General features: G+C 44.3%; 1 protein-coding gene across 4 annotated transcripts in view; it reads right to left on the bottom strand.

Annotated features, from left to right (window-relative positions):
- LOC105483065 (myosin light chain 4) overlaps positions 1-19,415 on the bottom strand; it is a 35,140-nt gene that overhangs the window by 15,042 nt on the left and 683 nt on the right. The window contains exons 1-2 of one of the 4 annotated variants that reach the window (XM_011743648.3): positions 11,538-11,631; positions 10,608-10,811 (exon numbers count right to left, since the gene is read on the bottom strand). The exons of 2 other annotated variants lie outside the window; for them this stretch is intronic. In XM_011743648.3, coding sequence (XP_011741950.2) covers positions 10,608-10,690 — 83 coding nt within the window. In that variant the 5' untranslated portion in view covers positions 10,691-10,811; positions 11,538-11,631. Of the gene's footprint in view, positions 1-8,228; positions 8,248-10,607; positions 10,812-11,537; positions 11,632-19,415 lie in introns of those variants that run through there. One more of the 4 variants, XM_011743651.3, reaches the window with a different exon arrangement.

The following is a 19,415-nucleotide window of genomic DNA, read 5'->3' as shown; positions in this document are numbered from 1 at the left end:
CCCACTGCACATTCCTTCTAAGCCAAGATCCTTTAAGCTGAGAGCCACTCTGGGCCCTCAGCTCTGCCTAGAGGCCCAACTCTCCAGGCGTGGAGCTCCGAAGTAACAGCTGGTCCAGCCAACCCACACTGCCCCACACCCTCCCAACTCACAGAGTGAAAGCCTCCATTTTCCAGAGCAGGCATCCCAGGAACTCCACAGACCTCAGATCCCTGGATCTACCCCCTTACACACAACGTCAATCATTCATTCAACAACTAGTGAGCACTTAACCCACGCCTAGGCACCTAGGAGAGAAGCAGACAGACGTGGTAGAAAGTCGAGGAGATTGAGGGTCAGAAAACTTGGGGTCTAGTTTTCACTCTACCCCTAACTCATTCTGTGCTCTGTGTGTGTGTGTGTGTGTGTGTGTGTGTAGTGCTTACTACTATCAGTACCAGGAACTGTTAAGTGCTATTCATATAAAATGTCATTAAATCTTCACCACAGTCCTATAAGGTAGATACTATTTTGTTTGTTTGTTTTAACAGAAACAAGGTATCGGTCTGTTGCTCAGGTTGGAGTGCAGTGGCGCAATCACATTTCACTGCAGCCTCGTCTTTCCTGGCTCAAGCGATTCTCCCACCTCAGCCTTCCCAGTAGCTGGTACTATAGGTGCGTACCACCACACCTGGCTAATTTTGGGGGAGTTTTTTTGTGTTTTGTTTTAGTTAGAGATGAGGTCTTGCTAAATTGCCCAGGTTAGTCTTGAACTCCTGAGCTCAAGGGATCCACCAGGCTCAGCCTTCCAAAGCGCCAGGATTACAGGCATGAGCCACCAAGCCAGTCCAGGTAGATACTATTATTATTTTCATTTTACACCTGGGGAGATTGAGACTAACACTGGTTGAATAACTTGGCCAAGGTCACTCAAATAATTAGCTATAAGCTGGGATTAGACTCTAGATATGTCTGATTCTAAAGTCTATGCTTGAATAATGTATATGATAATCCAGTTATGGGGGAAAGGCATACAAGTTTGCACATTCATTGGAAAGATCAGGATGGATACACACTGAACCATTAACAGAGACACCTCTGGGGACCTAAGGGGTAAGGGTGGGAGGATAACAGCAATTTGCAGTTCTTTACTTTTTTCACTTCCTGTATTAATGGAAATTTTTATAATGAGCATTTACTGTTTATGTAAAAAAAACTTAGAAAGTCAACAAAATAATTCAGAAAAATAACAACAAAAAAGCGTATGTATCCACTACACAAAACTGCTTTGCCCTGAACCTTCAGACTCTACCGTTCAGGGGAAAAGAGGAATAAAGGTGAGAGAAGCAAAAAATCACTTGCCTTTCTAGGCCCAGTTTCCTCACCTATAAAGCAAGATTGCTAGACCACAGAACGCCTGGTTGCTGTTAGCTCCTAAGCCTGCAATTCTGGGTGCCCTGGAACCCACATCTGCCCATTCCCCAGCTCTCTAACCACAGGTTCCATGCCCCAAATCATTGCTTTCAGAGCCAGAAGGACCCTTAGAGATCATCTGGCCGCATCCTATTTTACAGGCAAGGAATCTAAGGTCCAAGGAAACGTTTAAGTTGCCTCAAGACAATCAGCTACTTACAGGCAGAGCTGGTCCAACTAATTCTGTTTCCCAGGGTGCAGTGCTCTCTGTAGCACACTGCTCTTCACTGCTCCTCCTGTAGCCTGTACATGCTTACTGGTGGTGACAGAGAAGCCCTCAAAGGAAACAGGCAGGAAAAAGTGCCAGGACTTGCTCAAGGGGATATTAGAACGAGACCAGGGCCCAGACTCGAGCCCAGCCCTGGTCCTGAGCTGGGAAGGTGGGTCCTTTGCTCTGTTTACCTCACCTCCTCCCCTCATCTTCTGCCTCACCTCTCTTCCTTGTCGGCTACCAAACTTGATCCCTTGTACCCTCGATCGCACTTTCTATAATCCCTGTCAGTCCTCTCCCTGACCTACCCCATTCCCCACGGGGGTTGGGAGTTCAGGTTGTTGGTGATGGGGAAGGAGAAAAAGTGGAAACCCAGGCCCTCCTCCTTCTCCACCTCCACCTGCATCCCTTCCTGGACTGCATCCTGCGGAGTCTGTGCAAAAATATACAAACTGGGATTTCTGTAAAAAGCTGCAGGATAGAAGCTGGGAGACCCAGGCACTACTCCTGACTTTGCCAGCCACTTCCCCTCTCTGGGCTTCAGCTTGCTTATTTTAAAAGGAAAAATAATCAGGAGGCTTTCAAACCATGTTCAACAGAATCCTGAGACTAGAAATCTTGCTATCTTGCTTTATACATGACATGCTTCTGGCTGCAAGGGACATAGAAAGGCCAGGCCTTGGAGCTCCTTCCACCACCATCACTTCAGTCACCACCACTCCTGTGTTTTACATACCGGAACTCCCAGTGTGTAAAACAGTATCATTTTCTAATGGTTACATGGCTTAATTTTTTTTAAAATAATCACTGAATGGCACATGCCCCCTTCCAGTTAAAACACGCACACACAACAAGTTGTTATTATGTTATTGTCGTAGTTATTCTACAAAGATGTATGATCCTCAGAAGAAAAAGCTGGAAGGTTGTTCTTTTCTTTTCTTCCTTTCCTTTCTTCCCCCACCCCCCACCGCCACCTTTCTTTTCTAAAGTCTAAGAAGCAAAATGTCAAGTCTGCATGGGAACAGAGCTATGAGGTTAGAAAGCTGGGAAAGCCGAATGGGGCTCCGGAGGCATCCAAAATCACGCAAGGACTGTGGACTCTGGAGGTACGCAGTGATGGGTCTGAAGCCTGGTTTTGCCACTTTCTAATCTAGGCCTGAGTGGCCTCAGGACCTTTGAGGGTAAACATTTCCTTTTCAAATTGTCATGAGATTTGTATGAAATAATGTGAGTAGGGCACTGCAAACAACCTCTGCCATGTAGGAAACATTCAAAGAGATTCATTTCACTTTCCTTTGCCCAGCAGGTTGAAGCTAGAGCTGCATTCAGGCTTCCCAGATTTGGAACTTCCAGAGAGAGGTCCACATGAGAAAGGGACAAGGTAAGATGACAGTGGCTAAAGGGATTTTAAGGTGTGGGATTAGGAACGATGAAGAGGTGGAAAGGAATGGAAGTGGGGGAAGGGCAGCCGCTGGGAACTCATGGTGTAAAATATTTGTGGCTCAGAAAGCATGTGGCAGGTCTCTAGGGCCAGGCGGCCTGTCTGACGGAGAACACTCAGAGAAGGCATGCCCAACCACCTGAAACCTTAGACACAGGTGCCCCAGCAGGGGAGAAGACGCTCCTCAAATCAGTTTCAGATTCGTTTTCGGCAGCCCCAGTGAAAAAAGTGCCTGACACTTCAGAAACAACTGGAGGAGAGCTGTGGTTTCAGGCAAAGAGCCATGCATGAAGAAGCAACATATCAACCCCTGGCCTTGTTTTTACTAAAATTCATGACGCCGCGCTTCATGAGAGCCCAGTAACTGGAGTCCGAGTTTCCATCTTCTTATGGTCTTCATTCTGTTTCATGGCCAGTGACTTTCACCTTCAAATCTTACCAATCGAGAGAGTATCCTTCCCAGGGCCTATGACACAGACTTGCCCTACAATATCTGTTGACCCATCAGAGCCAAGGAAAGAAGGAGATGTAGTAGTGTGAAGAGGCAAGTATGGCAGTGGGTACTGGCAGACAAATAACTTTCTCTGGGAAGCATCTGGTGGTTTCTGAGCCAGCGTTGCTGAGGCTCACCCAAATGCTCCCATGTGGGACTTCCAATTCAGCAGATTGAAAACACAAGACAGAATTTAACACCTACCGGTTTACATCAGATGTCAAATTCAGACACAAATGCACAAAGGAGAAGTGACATCAGCCCTCATTTGGGCTGAGCTCACAAACACTCACTCCTCCTCCTCCCTTCATCTCTAACCACACAGAGCCTGCCTGTGTCCTGCTCAGAGAGAGATCCATTAGAGTCTCCTGCCTGGGAAATGCTGCTGACAGCTAGCCTGGCTGTTAATGCCTTGTTCCTGTCACCCTCTCTCTCTCTCCTCTGACCAATGTCTCATAAGTCTGGACATCACAGGGTAATGCCCTGGCCAACACTATGTCAATCGTCCCCGTAGAGAGTACTGGGTAATTTGGGTTTTACTGCAAGGCAGAGGTTAAGAAAGCTGACTCATGAATCAGACTGCCTGGTTTAGAGTCCTGGCTTAATTAGTCAACTTTTTTTTTTTTTTTTTTTGAGACAGGGTCTCACTTTGTAATCCAGGCTGGAGTGCAGTGGTGAAACATAGTTCATTGCAGCCTCCATTTCCCTGGTTCAAGTGATTCTCCCGCCTTAATCTCCCAAGTAGCTGGGACTACAGGTGTGCACTACCACACCTGGCTATTTTTAAACTTCCTTATGCCTCGTTTTCTCATCTGTAAAATGTGGCTGTTATAACGACAATGTAGTTGTGAGGATTAAATGAGTTAATACAAGTGGCACACAGAGAACAGTGTCTAGCACAAAGCAGCTACTCAAGATCTTTAAGCTTGGATCCTGATTGAACTGCTGTGACTGTGGCTCCCTATCCCAAGATCACCCGCACAAGAGTTACAAAGAGAAAATACCAAGAAATGAAGAAACCCTCGAGAAACCCCTTGGGTGAAGGAGAGGGCCTTGTTTCAAATTGGTGTGGGTGTGGTAGAAGGGTGGCTTTGATTAGAGGCAGGAAGTGACCAGGCACATCTGTGGAATGATTAAAAAAAGAAAAAGAGCTCTCAGGGTTCTGATCTCTCTTTTCCTCCACCACTGTCTTATAACAAACAGTGCTACTCCCTCACTTGCCATGTGGTCCAGGTGTTGGTAAGAGTAACAGCAAAGCACTGGAGATGCACTGTGCTTGTGATCAAAACAAGTAAGGGGGCAACCCAACTTTAGACAGATGTTCCCCCTCCTTAGCCCTCTAAACATCCAGGGCAGGTGAACTACAATCTAAGAAGCATTTCGGCCACAGACGCGGTGGTTCACACCTATACTCCTAAGGCTGCTTTTCCCAGGCGGGAGGGCAAAGGGTGAAGCTCTGACATGAAGAGTTTTTTTATGAGGCTGGGCCTGACGGACTTGGGAGTTTGGGGGCTAAGGGTTCTCAGTTATAGGGAGGGCTCATTCACCCCAGCCTTCAACCTCTAAGCTCAATGGCACTAGTATGCATTGTTGGACAGAACAACATATATGGCCAAGGACAAAATAACAAGACACCTGAACAGCACAACTAATCCGAAAGGATACAACTTACTTGATTACACAGTGTAACTTAAGTGGAAATATGACAACAGATGGACCAAGATTTTAAAAGTAGCCCAAAAATCATGCTAAAAGAGATGAAGGAAAAGATTACTAATATGACACCTGGACAAGAAAATGTAAAGAACAAACAGAATATCAACTATAAAAAGTATAATAGATGAAATAAGAAAAAATATTTTTAAAGAACAAGCAGGCCAGGTGCGGTGGCTCACGCCTGTAATCCTAGCACTTTGGGAGGCCGAGGTGGGCAGATCACGAAGTCAGGAGATCAAACCATCCTGGCTAACACAGTGAAACCCTGTTTCTACTAAAAATACAAAAAATTAGCCAGGCAAGTGTTGGCAGGCACCTGTAGTACCAACTACTCGGGAGGCTGAGGCTGGAGAATAGTGTGAATCCAGGAGGCGGCACTTGCTGTGAGCCGAGATAGCGCCACTGCAGTCCAGCCTGGGGACACAGCGAGACTCTGTCTCAAAAAAAAAAAAAAAAAAAGCAGAGATCTTATGTATGAAAAAGTAATCACCAAAATAGAGCACACGATAGATTGGAAAAGTGGCAGAATAGATATAGCTGGGAAATAAATTAGAGAATTCAAAAACAAAAGAAAGAATATCTCCCAGAAAAAAAAAGAGGGCAAAGAAATAGAAAACATAAAAGAAAAGCTAACAGATATGGAGGAGAGTACGTTTATATTTAATTGACAATTTTAAAAAAGAGATATGAAGGATAGAAGTCAAAATGTTTTAGCCTGGTATTCCCAGCACTTTGGGAGGCTGAGGCAGGTGGATCACTTGAGGTCAAGAGTTCAAGACCAGCCTGGCCAACATGGTGAAACCCCGTCTCTACTAAAAATACAAAAATTAGCTGGGCATGGTGGTGCATGCCTGTAATTCCAGATACTCAGGAAGCTGAGACAAGAGAATTGCTTGAACTAGGGAGGCAGCGGTTGCAGTGAACTGAGATTGCACCACTGCACTAGAGCCTGGGCAACAGAATGAGACTCTGTCTATAAGTAAATAAATAAATACATTTAAGCTTCAAGGAAAGAAAACATCTCTGACTTATCTAGACAGGTGAAAGAATTTATGCTCAAATTGAAACCTTTCACAATACAAATCAATACACATTATTTCAACCTAAGTATGCAGAAGATTCTAATTGTAATAAACAGAATTATGTAAATTGGCTACATAAACAAGAAAAGTTTAAAGAATGCTTTGTTGATATTAATAGATTTAGAGTTGCTTTTTGTTGATATTAATAAATTTAGAGTTGCTTTTTCAATTTATACAATACCTCTTTGAATTTCATGTTAATAATACTGAGTTGACACAAGAGTTAGTGAATTCACTTAACTTGGACAGACGTAGTTTTAAAACTGATATGTTTTTGCTTCAAAGTCAAGTCAATTCTGCTAAAATAAATATGACTAATATGAAGTAGTTTTGTCAGTTTGCATGTAAACATTAAAGAAAAATACTTTTTTGATATCTGATTATTAGAAAACCTTTAAGTATGCTTGGAACAACTTAGGTATATGAATCTACTTTTTCAACTGTGCATTTTATGAAATCTAAATACAGATTAAGTGTTTATAATGAAAATTTACCATCCAAACTGAAACATGCTATAACAGCAAAATACATACTGGATTTTGAAGTACAAAAAAAGAATGTGGGCCGGGCATGGTGGTTCATGTCTGTAATCCTAACACTTTGGGAGGCCAAGGCAGGTGGATCACTTCAGGTCAGGAGTTTGAGACCAGCCTGGCCAATGTGGTGAAACCCTGTCTCTACTAAAAATACAAAAATTAGTGGGCGTGGTGACGCATGCCTGTAATCCCAGCTACTCAGGAGGCTGAGGCAGGAGAATCATTGAACGCCTGAGGCAGAGATTGCAGTGAGCCGAGATCGAGCCACTGCACTCTAGCCTGGGCAACAGAATGAGACTCCATCTCAAAAAAGAAGAAAAAGAAGAATGTAACATATCTCATATTGATTACATGTTGAAATGATAACATTTTGGGTGTATTGAGCTAAATATTATTAAAAATTTTAGGCCGGGTGTAGTGGCTCGAGCCTGTAATCCCAGCACTTTGGGAGGCCAAGACAGGCAAATCACGAGGTCAGGAGATCAAGACCATCCTGGCTAACATGGTGAAACCCTGTCTCTACTAAAAGAATACAAAAAACTAGCCGGGCGAGGTGACGGGCGCCTGTAGTCCCAGCTACTCCGGAGGCTGAGGCAGGAGAATGGCGTGAACCCGGGAGGCGGAGCTTGCAGTGAGCTGAGATCCGGCCACTGCACTCCAGCCTGGGCGACAGAGCGAGACTCTGTCTCAAAAAAAAAAAAAAAGAAAAGAAATAAGTAATCTGGCTAGGCACGGTGGCTCACGCCTGTAATCCCGGCACTTTGGGAGGCCGAGGCGGGTGGATCACCTCACATCAGGAGTTCAAGACCAGCCTCACCACATGGAGAAACCTCGTCTCTACTAAAAATACAAAATTAGCCAGGTGTGGTGGCGCATGCCTGTAATCTCAGCTACTTGGGAGACTGAGGCAAGAGAATTGCTTGAACCTGGGAGGCAGATGTCGCAGTGAGCAGAGAGCGTGCCATTGCACTGCAGCCTGGGCAACAAGTGCGAAACTCCATCTCAAAAAATAAAAATAAAATAAAATAAATAAGTAATTAAACAAGAAAGGTCTTGCATGGACTACTGAAGAAAGAAGGCCATAAATCAGGAGAATTATTAACCCAATCCTCTGTATATAAAAATCCTTCCCACCAAGGAGGGAGAAAATAAAAGCAATGAATAACCTGGAGGCTCAATAACTCATAAGGCCCAGAACACCAAAAATGAAAGCAGAAAAGGAGGGGAAAGGTGTCTAATATCAAAGTTCAAGGACCACAGTAAAAGTAGCTATCACAACACTTTATTTGTTACTTACTTATTTTTCGAGACGGAGTCTCACTCTGTCACCCAGGTTGGAGTGCAATGGCTCGATCTCGGTTCACTGCGAACTCCACCTCCCTAGTTCAAGCAATTCTTCCTCCTGAGTAGCTGGGATTACAGGTGCCCACCACCATGCCCAGCTAATTTTTGTATTTTTAGTAGAGACAGGGTTTCACCATGTTGGCCGGGCTGGTCTCAAACTCCTGACCTCAAGTGATTCGCCTGCCTTGTCCTCCCAAAGTGCTGGGATTACAGGCATGAGCCACAGCACCTGGCCAACACTTTAAATCATCCTCTCAAACTTCATTTCCTTGACTGCTTTAGTGTAGGTGGAGAATGCTATATGTTCGGCCTCATTGCTCAATTGTTTAAATGGTTGAAGCTCATTTCTGTACTGCAATCAAGGCAGTGCTGCCTAGTGATGTATGTGTGAACTGAATCCTGTGAGAAGGACACTGGGAGGGGGCCTGCCTAAGGTGGGTTAGAGTCTACCTAGGGATCTAAAGCAGAGGGCAGGATAGCTGGTGTTTGGCAGAGATTTATAGTTGCAAAGCAGCAGAGAGCAAGTTGGAATCCTCACCAGTCATGCAAACTGCATCATCCCAGATATGCTAACAGCTACAAGGAACTTCAGAGGTTCAGAGAGAAGGAGGTGACTTGCCCAATGTCATACTGAGTGATGACCGACCTGAGACTAGAATGCAGCTGCTAAGACAACTGGCAGAACTGACACGGGTTCTTTCAGGGAGAAGCCTAGCCCCCAAGCAGGGCAAGGAAGCAAGGAGACATCAATGAAAGAGATGGCCCTGGAACCCACAGCATGAGTAGCTCTCAGTAAGCAAAAAGAGCCCAAATCCTTTCTCAGCAATTGGGGATATATTTTTAATGCTAAAGGTTATTCTCTTTTTTCAGTTTCCCTTTCCATCGACTTCCTCTTTTACTTCTTGAATTCTGACTTCCTCTCTAGCACACCACCAGTGACTTCCCTGTGACTAGATCTAGTGTGCTTGTTTTGGGCCTTCTCTGCTATGCCTGTAACACCAAAGTTCTGCCACCAACTCTCCTCTCCCTCATTCAGATTACTCTCATTCATTCATTCAACTAACACTTATTGAGGCCAGGCGTGGTGGCTCACACCTATAATTCCAGCACTTTGGGAGGCCAAGGCAGGTGGATCGCTTGAGCCCAGGAGTTCGAGACTAGCCTGGGTAACATGGTGAAATCCTGTCTCTACAAAAAACACAAAAATTAGCCGGGTATGGTGGCACATGCCTGTAGTCCCAGCTACTCCAGAGGCTGAGGTGGGAGGATCCCTTGAACCCAGGAAGTGGAGGTTGCAGTGAACCGAGATGGTACCACTGCTTTACAGCATGGGTGACAGAGACCCTGTCTCAAAAAAAAAAAAAAAAAAAAGAGTTTACTACAACTAACATGTATTGAGCACCTACAGAATACAGGTACTTTTTTTTTTTTTTTTTTTGAGACAGGGTCTCCCAAGAAGCTGGGATTACAGGCACACATTTGTTCATGTAATGCCTTGTAAAATCTTTGTGAAACTATTTATCATTATATTAAAGGTACGTATTTGTATGTCTGTATCCTCTACACCAGACAGTGAGCTTCTTGGGGCCAGGGATGGTCTCTTATTCATCTTAGTAAAAGTACCTGCAGGCTGGGCACAGTGGCTCATGCCCATAATCCCAGTACTTTGGGAGGCCAAGGTGGGAGGATCATACAACTGAAAGAAAGAAGGTGCACAACTAAAGATGCTTTTAGTTCTGCCTGAAAACTCTCTCTCCAGTCCCAAATTCTTTCCTTGTTTGTTTGTTTTTGTGGGTTTGTTTTGTTTATTTGTTTTGAGACAAAGTCTTGCTCTATCTCTCCAGTTGGAATACAGTGGTATAATTTTTTTTTTTTTTTTTTTTTTGTGAGACAGAGTCTCGTTCTGTTGCCCAGGCTGGAGTGCAGTGGCACAATCTCAGCTCACTGCAAGCTCCGCCTCCCAGGTTCACGCCATTCTCCTGCCTCAGCCTCCCGAGTAGCTGGGACTACAAGTGCCTGCCAGCACGCCCGACTAACTTTTGTATTTTTTTTTTTTTTCAGTAGAGACAGGGTTTCACCTTGTTAGCCAGGATGGTCTCGATCTCCTGACCTCATGATCCACCCACCTCGGCCTCCCAAAGTGCTGGGATTACAGACGTGAGCCACTGTGCCTGGCCATAGAGTGGTATAATTTTAACTCACTGCAACTTCGAACTCCTAGGCTTAAGTGATCCTCCCAGCTCAGCCTCCCAAGTAGCTAGGACTAGAGGCATACACAACCATGCCCGGCTAATTTTTTTTTTTTTTTTTTTTGTAGAAATGAGGGTCTCACTTTGTTGCCCAGGCTGTTCTCGAACTCCTGGCCTCGAGTGATCCTCCTGACTTGAACTTCCAAAGTGCTGGGATCATAGGCATGAGCTACTGCACCTGGCCAAGCTTCACGTTTTCAATTAACCTTTGGATATTTCTCATTTGAGGCTCTCCAAACTCAGTCTGGTTTAAACGTACATCAGCCTCTATCTCCCAAATCACGTATCTGTAACAAAATTAAAGTCTATTCAAGACAACTACAGTGTATACTTAATACTAAAATACAATCAATCTGTGTCTAATCCATCGCTCCGCAATTTACCCAGAGAAAAAAATGAGGCTGCTTAGAGCCTAGTTAGAAAAGAGAGAAGCAAATAATCTATTATTTGGTGGGCATCTACTCCAGATGCTATAGATATTTTTTATCTAATAGTCAGGTATATACGTCACTTCTGAGAAAAAAAGAGACAATAGCCACTAAGATCATTAAATTTACTCTTTTTGTTCTAAGTCTGTACTCAGTAAGCAGTCTTCTGATTAGAAACTGAATGCCTTCAGGACAAGGAACTGGATAAGAGTATTTCTCATTTTAAATTAGTAACTCGAAACTGCTTAAATTTTCTATCTTTTTTCAGATTCAACCATCTAGGATCCTAGAGTAGTGAATATTGAGAGTTGCCCAGACTCCCTGGCAGCCTCTCTGCTACATTCCCAGCCCCTAGTCTTTCTCTCCTCTGATGCACATAATCCTCAGCTGTTAGCATAATCTTTTTCAAATTCTGGTCTCATGAGGTCACTCTCCAGCTCAATCATCATCAACAGCTCCTTCGGTCTATTTTATCAAAATTAAAGTCATCAGCCAAGAACCCAAAGGTTTTTATCAGCTGTCTGCAACACCATCATTTCAACCAAGCTTATAAGGCCTCCAGTCCAGACAAGCTAATTTGCTTACAGTCTCCTGCCTTTATTACAGATGCTCGCCACCATCAGTTGACAATATCAAGTCAAAAATGCATTTAATACACCTAACCTACCGAGCATCATAGTTTAGCAAAGCCTACCTTAAACGTGTTTAGAACACTCACCTTAGCCGACAGTTGGGCAAAACCATCTAACACAAATCCTATTTTATAATAAAGTGCTGAATATCTCATGTATTGAATACTGTACTGAAAATGAGACACAGAATGGTTGTATAGGTATTTGAAGTACAGTTTCTACTGAATGCATATTGCTTCTACACCATCGTAAAGTCAAAAAATCGTAACTTGGGGGCTGTCTGTAGTTTATTTCCCTGTGCTTTTGAGTCAGCCCTAGTCCCCCTAGTCATAGGCCATTTAGCACATCTCAGAGCTCATCTCATTCAAGATGCATTTTCTGAATAGTCTCAATACTTCAGATACTGCCTTGACTTTAAATCCCTTAAGGATTTGGCCAGGCACTGTGGTTCACGCCTGTAATCCCAGCACTTTGGGAGGCTGAGGCGGGCAGATCACAAGGTCAGGAGATCGAGACCATCCTGGCTAACACAGTGAAACCCTGTCTCTACTAAAAATACAAAAATTAGCCAGGAGTGGTGGCAGGCGCTTGTAGTCCCAGCTACTCGGGAGGCTGAGGCAGGAGAATGGCGTGGACCCAGGAGGCAGAGCTTGCAGTGAGCTGAGATCATGCCACTGCACTCCAGCCTGGGTGACTATGCGAGACTCCGTCTCAAAAAAAAAAAAAAAAAAAAAAATCCCTTAAGGATTTATGTGCAAGACCAGCATGTTCTCTGGGCCCAGAAAGGGGGAGTCAAAAAAAAAAAAAGGCATCATGTTCAGATCAGTGAGATGAAATGAAGTTACCAAGTCATTCAATCATCAGATATTTCAAAAATATTTCTATATTTACAATATTTTAGTGAAACAACAAGTTCAAAATAGAGTATTTTAGCGAAACAAGAGCAAAAAATATTTATATATTTTATAATGTTTGTGCAGGGCACTGAACTAGGTGATGGGGACACAATGTTCAAGCCAAGGTCCCTGCCTTCAATGCAGCTTATATTAAACAAATATGATTAAAATTACCATACATACTATGAAAGAAAAGAACAAAAATGTCATGAGAGAGAATAACAGAGTAGAGCTAAGAATTTAAATTAGGTAGGTCCAGGAATATTCTGAGGATATGATACTGAAGCTGAGGCTTGAAGGATAAATAGAATTTCACTGGTCAAAGAGTAAGGGAATTATATTTCAGGAAGAAAGAATAATATGTAGAAATACTTCCACTTTAATCACTCAGTCAATATTTCTTAAGAATCTTCTACATATGTGGTGTTTTTCAAAGAACAATATAGAGAAATATAAGACTTAGCCCTTGCATTAGGGAGACAAGACATAAACAGAATAATCAATTATATAAGTCTACCTGGGCTTGCTATAACAACATACCTACCACACACTGGGTGGCTTGAACAATAGAGATTTATTTTCTCACAGTTCTGGAGGCTGGAAGTGCTGGCAAAACAGATTCTGGTGAGGGCTTTCTTCCTAGATGTTGGCCTTCTCCCTGTGTCCTCCTATGACCCTTCTTTGGTGAAGGCCCACAGAGAGATCAAACTTCCCGGTGAGTCTTTTTATAAGGACACTAATTCTGTCGATTTAGGGCCCCATCTTTATGATATCATTTAACTTTAATCACTTCCTTAGAGACCCCATGTCCAAATACAGCCACACTAGGGGTTAGCTCCAACATATGAATTTTGAGGAGATGCCACCAGTCTATAACATCAATCAACAAACAAAAATAACACTAGGAACAGAGTGAGTTTATTCTATTCATTCATTAAACAAATAATACTAAGTTCCCATTATATGCCAGATACTGTACTAAGAGTGGAGAATACACAGGGAGCAAGGCAGACAGGGCTTCTGCCCTCATGGAGCTTATAGGCTAGACTGGAAGTAGACAATTAAACAGGTCATTACAGCAAAGAGTGATGGGAGTAATGACAAGTCTGGTAGCACTACAGTAACAGCAGGGAGAGCCAACCTATCCCAGAGGAGCAGAAAAGGCCTGGAAGAAGTATATTTGGAGGATAAGCAGAGCTAGTCAGATGAAGAATAGAATTAAGATGAAGAGTAGAATTTAGAGGGTTCTGGGGAGAAAGTGTAGTACTTGCAAAGCCTGTGAGGCAACAGAGTGGGTGACTTTGGGAGGCCACGGCAGGTGGATCACCTGAGATCAGGAGTTGGAGACCAGCCTGGCCAACATGGTAAAACCCCGTCTCTACTAAAAATACCTGACTGGGCACAGTGGCTCACACCTGTAATCCCAACACTTTGGGAGGCTGACGCGGGCAGATCACCTAAGGTTGGAAGTTCGAGACCAGCCTGACCAACATGGAGAAACCCCATCTCTACTAAAAATACAAAATTAGCCAGGCATGGTGGTCTCTGCCTATAATCCCAGCTATTCGGGAGGCTGAGGCAGGAGAATCGCTTGAACCGGGGAGGCAGAGGTTGTGGTGAGCCAAGATCACGCCATTGCACTCCAGCCTGGGCAACAAGAGCAAAACCCCGTCTCAAAAAAAAAAAAAAAAAATTAGCCTGGCGTGGTGGTGTGCACCTGTAATCCCAGCTACTTGGGAGCCTGAGGCAGGAGAATCGCTTGAACCCGGGAGGCAGAGTTTGCAGTGAGCCGAGATTGCACCATTGCACTCCAGCCTGGGTGACAAGAGTGAGACTCTGACTCAAAAAAAAAAAAAAAAAATTCCATGAAGGGGCTGGGCACGGTGGCTCATGCCTGTAATCCCAGCACTTTGGGAGGCTGAGACAGGTGGACCACTTGAGCTCAGGAGTTCAAGAAGAGCCTGAGCAACATGGCAAAACCCCATCTCCACAAAGATACAAAAAATAGCCAGGCGTGGTGGCATGCACCTGTAGTCCTAGCTACTGGGGAAGCTGAGGTGAGAGGATCACTTGAGCTTGGGAGGTTAAGGCTACAGTAAGCTTTCAGCCTGGGTGGCACAGGGAGACCCTGTCTCAAAAAAAAAAAAAAATTCTATGTAGTTGGAAGGTGGACTATAAACGAGAGATGAGTGAGATAAGGCTGAATAAAGAGGCAGGTACCAGACCTGAAGGTAAGTCCTGAATTTGGGGGCTGGGGGAAGACAGGGAGAGGAGTCCTAACATGATCAGACTTATTTTTGGAGGTAGGTAAGATACAGGCAGGGAGAAACATGAAGATATATTTAGGAGGTAAAATTGGCAGGTCGTCGTGACTAGATATTGGAGTTGTAGAGTCAAAATATGCCACACTGAGATATGCCACTTTGGCATAAGGATTATTTTGAGAATAATATACACTTGAAAAATAGCATATGCAAGAAGAGCACTCTGGCCTTCCTTTTTCTTACTGAAACCAGGAGATAAAACTCCCATGTGAAAGGTGCCCTCCTTATACCAGGAGAAAGCCATTCTTATCACCAGAGACAGAGTTGAGGCTGAAAGAAATCTGTACAAACCTTGTTAAACTAACCCTTATCTAATCCTCTGGGCAAAGGAAAAGATGGTGATGTCTTAAACTGGGATAGGAAATATTTTAAGAGAATGAGGCGTTCCATTCCGAACAAAGTACCTATGAGACATGCAGATGAAGATGTCCTCTTGGCAGTTAGTCATTTGGGCCTGGAGCTCTAAGAAGTAGTCTAGCTGGACACAAATTTTGGAACCATTTGTAGATGAGAAACTGGGGCCACAAGAATGGATAGGGGCGGGGTATGGTGGCTCACCCCTGTAATCCCAGCACTTTGGGAGGCCAAGGTTGGTGGATTACCTAAGATCAGGAGACCAGCCTGGCCAACATGGCGAAAACCCATCTCTACTAAAAATACAAAAATTAGCCCAGCGTGGTGGCGTGTGCCTGTAGTCCCGGCTACTCGGGAGGCTGAGGCAGGAGAATCACTTGAACCCGGGAGGTGGAGGTTGCAGCGAGCTGAGATTGTGCCACTGCACTCCAGCCTGGATGACAGAGCGAGACTCTATCTCAAAAAGAAAGAAAGGAAGAAAAGAAGAAAGAAAGGTTTTGCCTAAGAAGCATGTGTAGGGTGGGTAAGAAGAAGGCCTAGAACAAGTCCCTGAAGCACGCTTAATATTAAAGGGGCTGGCAGAGGAGCTGCACAGGAAACCGATTAAAAAACAGAGCGGTGGGCCAGGCGTGGTGGCTCATGCCTATAATCCCAGCACTTTGGAAGGCCGAGGCAGGCAGATCACTTGAGGTCAGGAGTTTGAGACCAGCCCGGCCAACATGGCGAAACCCCGTCTCTACTAAAAATACAAAAATTAGCTGGGTGTGGTGGCACACACCTGTAAATTCAGCTACTCAGAGGGCTGAGGCAGGAGAATTGCTTGAACCCAGGAGATGGAGGCTGCAGTGAGCTGAGACAGCACCATTGCACTATAGCCTGGGTGACAGAGCGAGACTCTCTCAAACAAACAAACAAAAACAGAGCAGTAGGAGGATAGCTAGGAGATGGTGTCATTAGAGAAGCCAAAAGAAGGGGATGATTTGACCAAAGAGGAGTAAACATGGTGAGGGTGGGGTGGGGGTGGTGGGGTGTAAGGTCAGGTAAGGAGGCCGTGAGACCACATGCAACAGGGACAAAATGAAGGGTACAGACAAGAAGGACTGAAAGACTTCAGGAGAGTACACTTACTCTGGGCTATGTTTCAGCAGGACCTACGTTTTGCTAATGACACCAAGTCTAGCTTTTTGAATAGTTCCCTAAATGCCAGCCTCCAAATTTGACTGAATATGAAATAGACCAAGAAGCAGACTTAGGAGAAAAAATAATTTTCCAATTCCATTTTTGGAATAATGCTGTTGTAACCCAACTGCACTCACTAGACAAACATATTGGATAATGGATGACAGCAGGATGCCCAAATGGTTGATGAATAATGAGCTTAAGTAGGTCAATTAGGAGCAGAGAAGGAAGTAAAAACGCTCCAAAATACCCCATCAAAGTACTTCAAACAATGTGGCTTTGCTGTGGATGAGTAGAAACCACAACAGGTATATTAGCCTGGTCAACACCAGTCAGAAAAGAGATGCTGCTTCTTTTTTTTTTGAGACGGAGTCTTACACTGTCAACTGTCACCCAGGCTGGAGTTCAGGCCCGATCTTGGCTCACTGCAAGCTCCGCCTCCCGGGTTCACACCATTCTCCTGTCTCAGCTTCCCAAGTAGCTGGGGACTACAGGCACCCGCCACCACGCCCAGCTAATTTTTTGTATTTTAATACAAACAGGGTTTCACCATGTTAGCCAGGATGGTCTCGATTCCCTGGCCTAGTGATCCACCTGCCTCGGCCTCCAAAAGTGCTGGGATTACAAGCATGAGCCACCACACCCGGCCTTTTCATTTTTTTGAGATGGAGTTTTGTGCTTGTTGCCCAGGCTGGAGTGCCATGGCGCAATCTCAGCTCACTGCAACCTCCGCCTCCCAGATTCAAGTGATTCTCCTGCCTCAGCCTCCTGAGTACCTGGGATTACAGGCGTGCGCCACCACGCCCGGCTAATTTTGTCTTTTCAATAGAGATGGGGTTTCTCCATGTTGGTCAGGCTGGTCTGGAACGCCTGACCTCAGGTGATCCATCCGCCTCGGCCTTCCAAAGTGTTGGGATTACAGGTGTGAGCCACCTTGCCCAGCCAGGAAATGCTCTTTTTTAGGTTAAAAAAAGAAAAAAAAAGCTTTTAGGCAAATTCTAAGCCTATGAGCCAGAGTGTCAAGCATCTGACTCTTTAAATGCTGACCGCAGATTCATATTTTCACACACAAAGTATCATCTTTATGTATCCTCTGTGGTAAGGTCCTATATTTAGGTTTATAAAACTCTGCTGCACACATACAAGACTTGGGTTGGCAGCATGTTGTGTGAAAAACAGCTGAGTTTGTAAATGACCACACAAGTTTAGCATGAGCAAACAGTGTTATGTGACTGCTAAAAAATGTAAATACAGGCTGGGTGCAGTGGCTCACGCCTGTAATCCCAGCACTTTGGGAGGCTGAGATGGGCGGATCACGAGGTCAGAAGTTTGAGACTAGCCAGTTTTAGTGAAACCCCGTCTCTACTAAAAATACAAAAATTAACCTGGCATGGTGGCGCGTGCCTGCAATCCCAGCTACTTGGGAAACTGAGACAGGAAAATTGCGTGAACCCAGGAGGCGGAGGTTGCAGTGAGCCAAGATCGCGCCATTGCACTCCAGTTCTGGGCAACAGAGCAAAACTCAGTCTCGGAGAGAAAAAAAAAATGTAAATACAACTGTAGTCCACTTTAATAGATGTGTCCAGATAATAATAGTCCAACTGCATTCTGAATTAATCAGAATAAATCTGGAGTACCATGTTCAGTTAAAAGGGTCACATTTATTTAAGAGTGATAGCTCTTACTTATCCCTTTCTTTCCATTCCCGATCTTAGATACTCTTGTCTCATGCCTAGCGTGGTAGATTGTTTCCGAAGATCACCCAAAAACCCCTCCCATGGCACATGCCTTTTTGGTGTTACTTTGCCACTCTTCCCATTAAGAAGTAGACTCTATTTCTCCTCCTGGTGAATCCAGGGTGGCTCTGAGTCTTACTCTGCCCAACAAGAAGTGATGGTCACAGGCCTAGGCCTAAGGGGCCTCACAGCTTCTATTTTTGCCCACTTCGTTGTCAGCCACCAAGTCAAGAAGCTGGAGCCAGACTACTGACTGATAAGACGCCAATGTGAAAAGAGAGGTCATGTGGAGGAGAAATGAAGGACCCAGCCAACAGTTAGCACTGACTCCCTAGGCATGTGAGTGAAGCCATCTTGAGTCTTTCAGCCCTAGTCAAGCCAATGCTGGTGATGTTCTATAACTGTGTGACTGTCCAGTATGGCAGTCACTAGCCACATACAGGGCTACTGAATCCTTGGAATGTGGCTAAGGCATCTGAAGATCTTCATTTTTCATTTTATTTTAACTTAAACTTTAAATTGCTAATGATTACTTTCTAGGCCAGCATAAAAGGCTGTTACCACTCAAATCATCCAGCATAATACCACTGAAGCAACTGGGCACAGGGCAGCCAAAAATCACCTTAGCACCTGCCCTCTGAGGGGCTGTAAGTACATATACAGTGACAAGAGAAGGCGGTGGAAAAAGATGCAGTGTAGCTCTGTCAGCCTTGTTTTTAAAAATGGAAGAAAAAATATCTCCCTCCAACATCACCCAAAGGGAAATTTCCAAGCAATGGAATATATCATGAGTCTCACATCTAGCCTAGAGAACTCCTAACTAGAAGAGTAACCTTCAAAAACCGTTTTTCTCTTCTGCTGAAAAACAAAATTTAAACAGTTCCCTAGTTCACTCTCCTTCGGAGGAGAGGAGGAGCAGAAAGGAAATACAAGAGAGTCTACATTGCGTGCTAGACACAGCCACACTTGTAATACATCAAATTCCCTTAATCCTTTTTTTTCAAACTAAGCAAACACAAGGTCAGAGAGGTTGTAATTTGCCAAGGACCTATGACTAGTTAGTGCTAAAGATACAATTCAAAATCAGGCCTCTGAATTTCCTACCCCCTACTCTTCCCACCACAGTGGAATGCCTCGCCTATCAAAAATAAAAATTTCTAACGGCCTATTGAGTTTTTCCATGATCTCTTCACCTAAGTAACTATTTCCAATTAATGCCTTCTTAGCAGGCTGATCTCATTTTTCCTTCCTTCACTTTCCTATACTTATTTTTCCTCTGATTCTACCCATCCTTCAAACTCCAGTTTAAACTTTTTTTTCCTTCCATAAAACTTTCCTCATC

Source organism: Macaca nemestrina, chromosome 17 (genome assembly GCF_043159975.1).
Source record: "Macaca nemestrina isolate mMacNem1 chromosome 17, mMacNem.hap1, whole genome shotgun sequence".
NCBI classification, from domain to species: Eukaryota; Metazoa; Chordata; class Mammalia; order Primates; family Cercopithecidae; genus Macaca; species Macaca nemestrina.
Note: the sequence above shows the minus strand (reverse complement) of the source record. Positions and strands in the feature narration are given on the sequence as shown.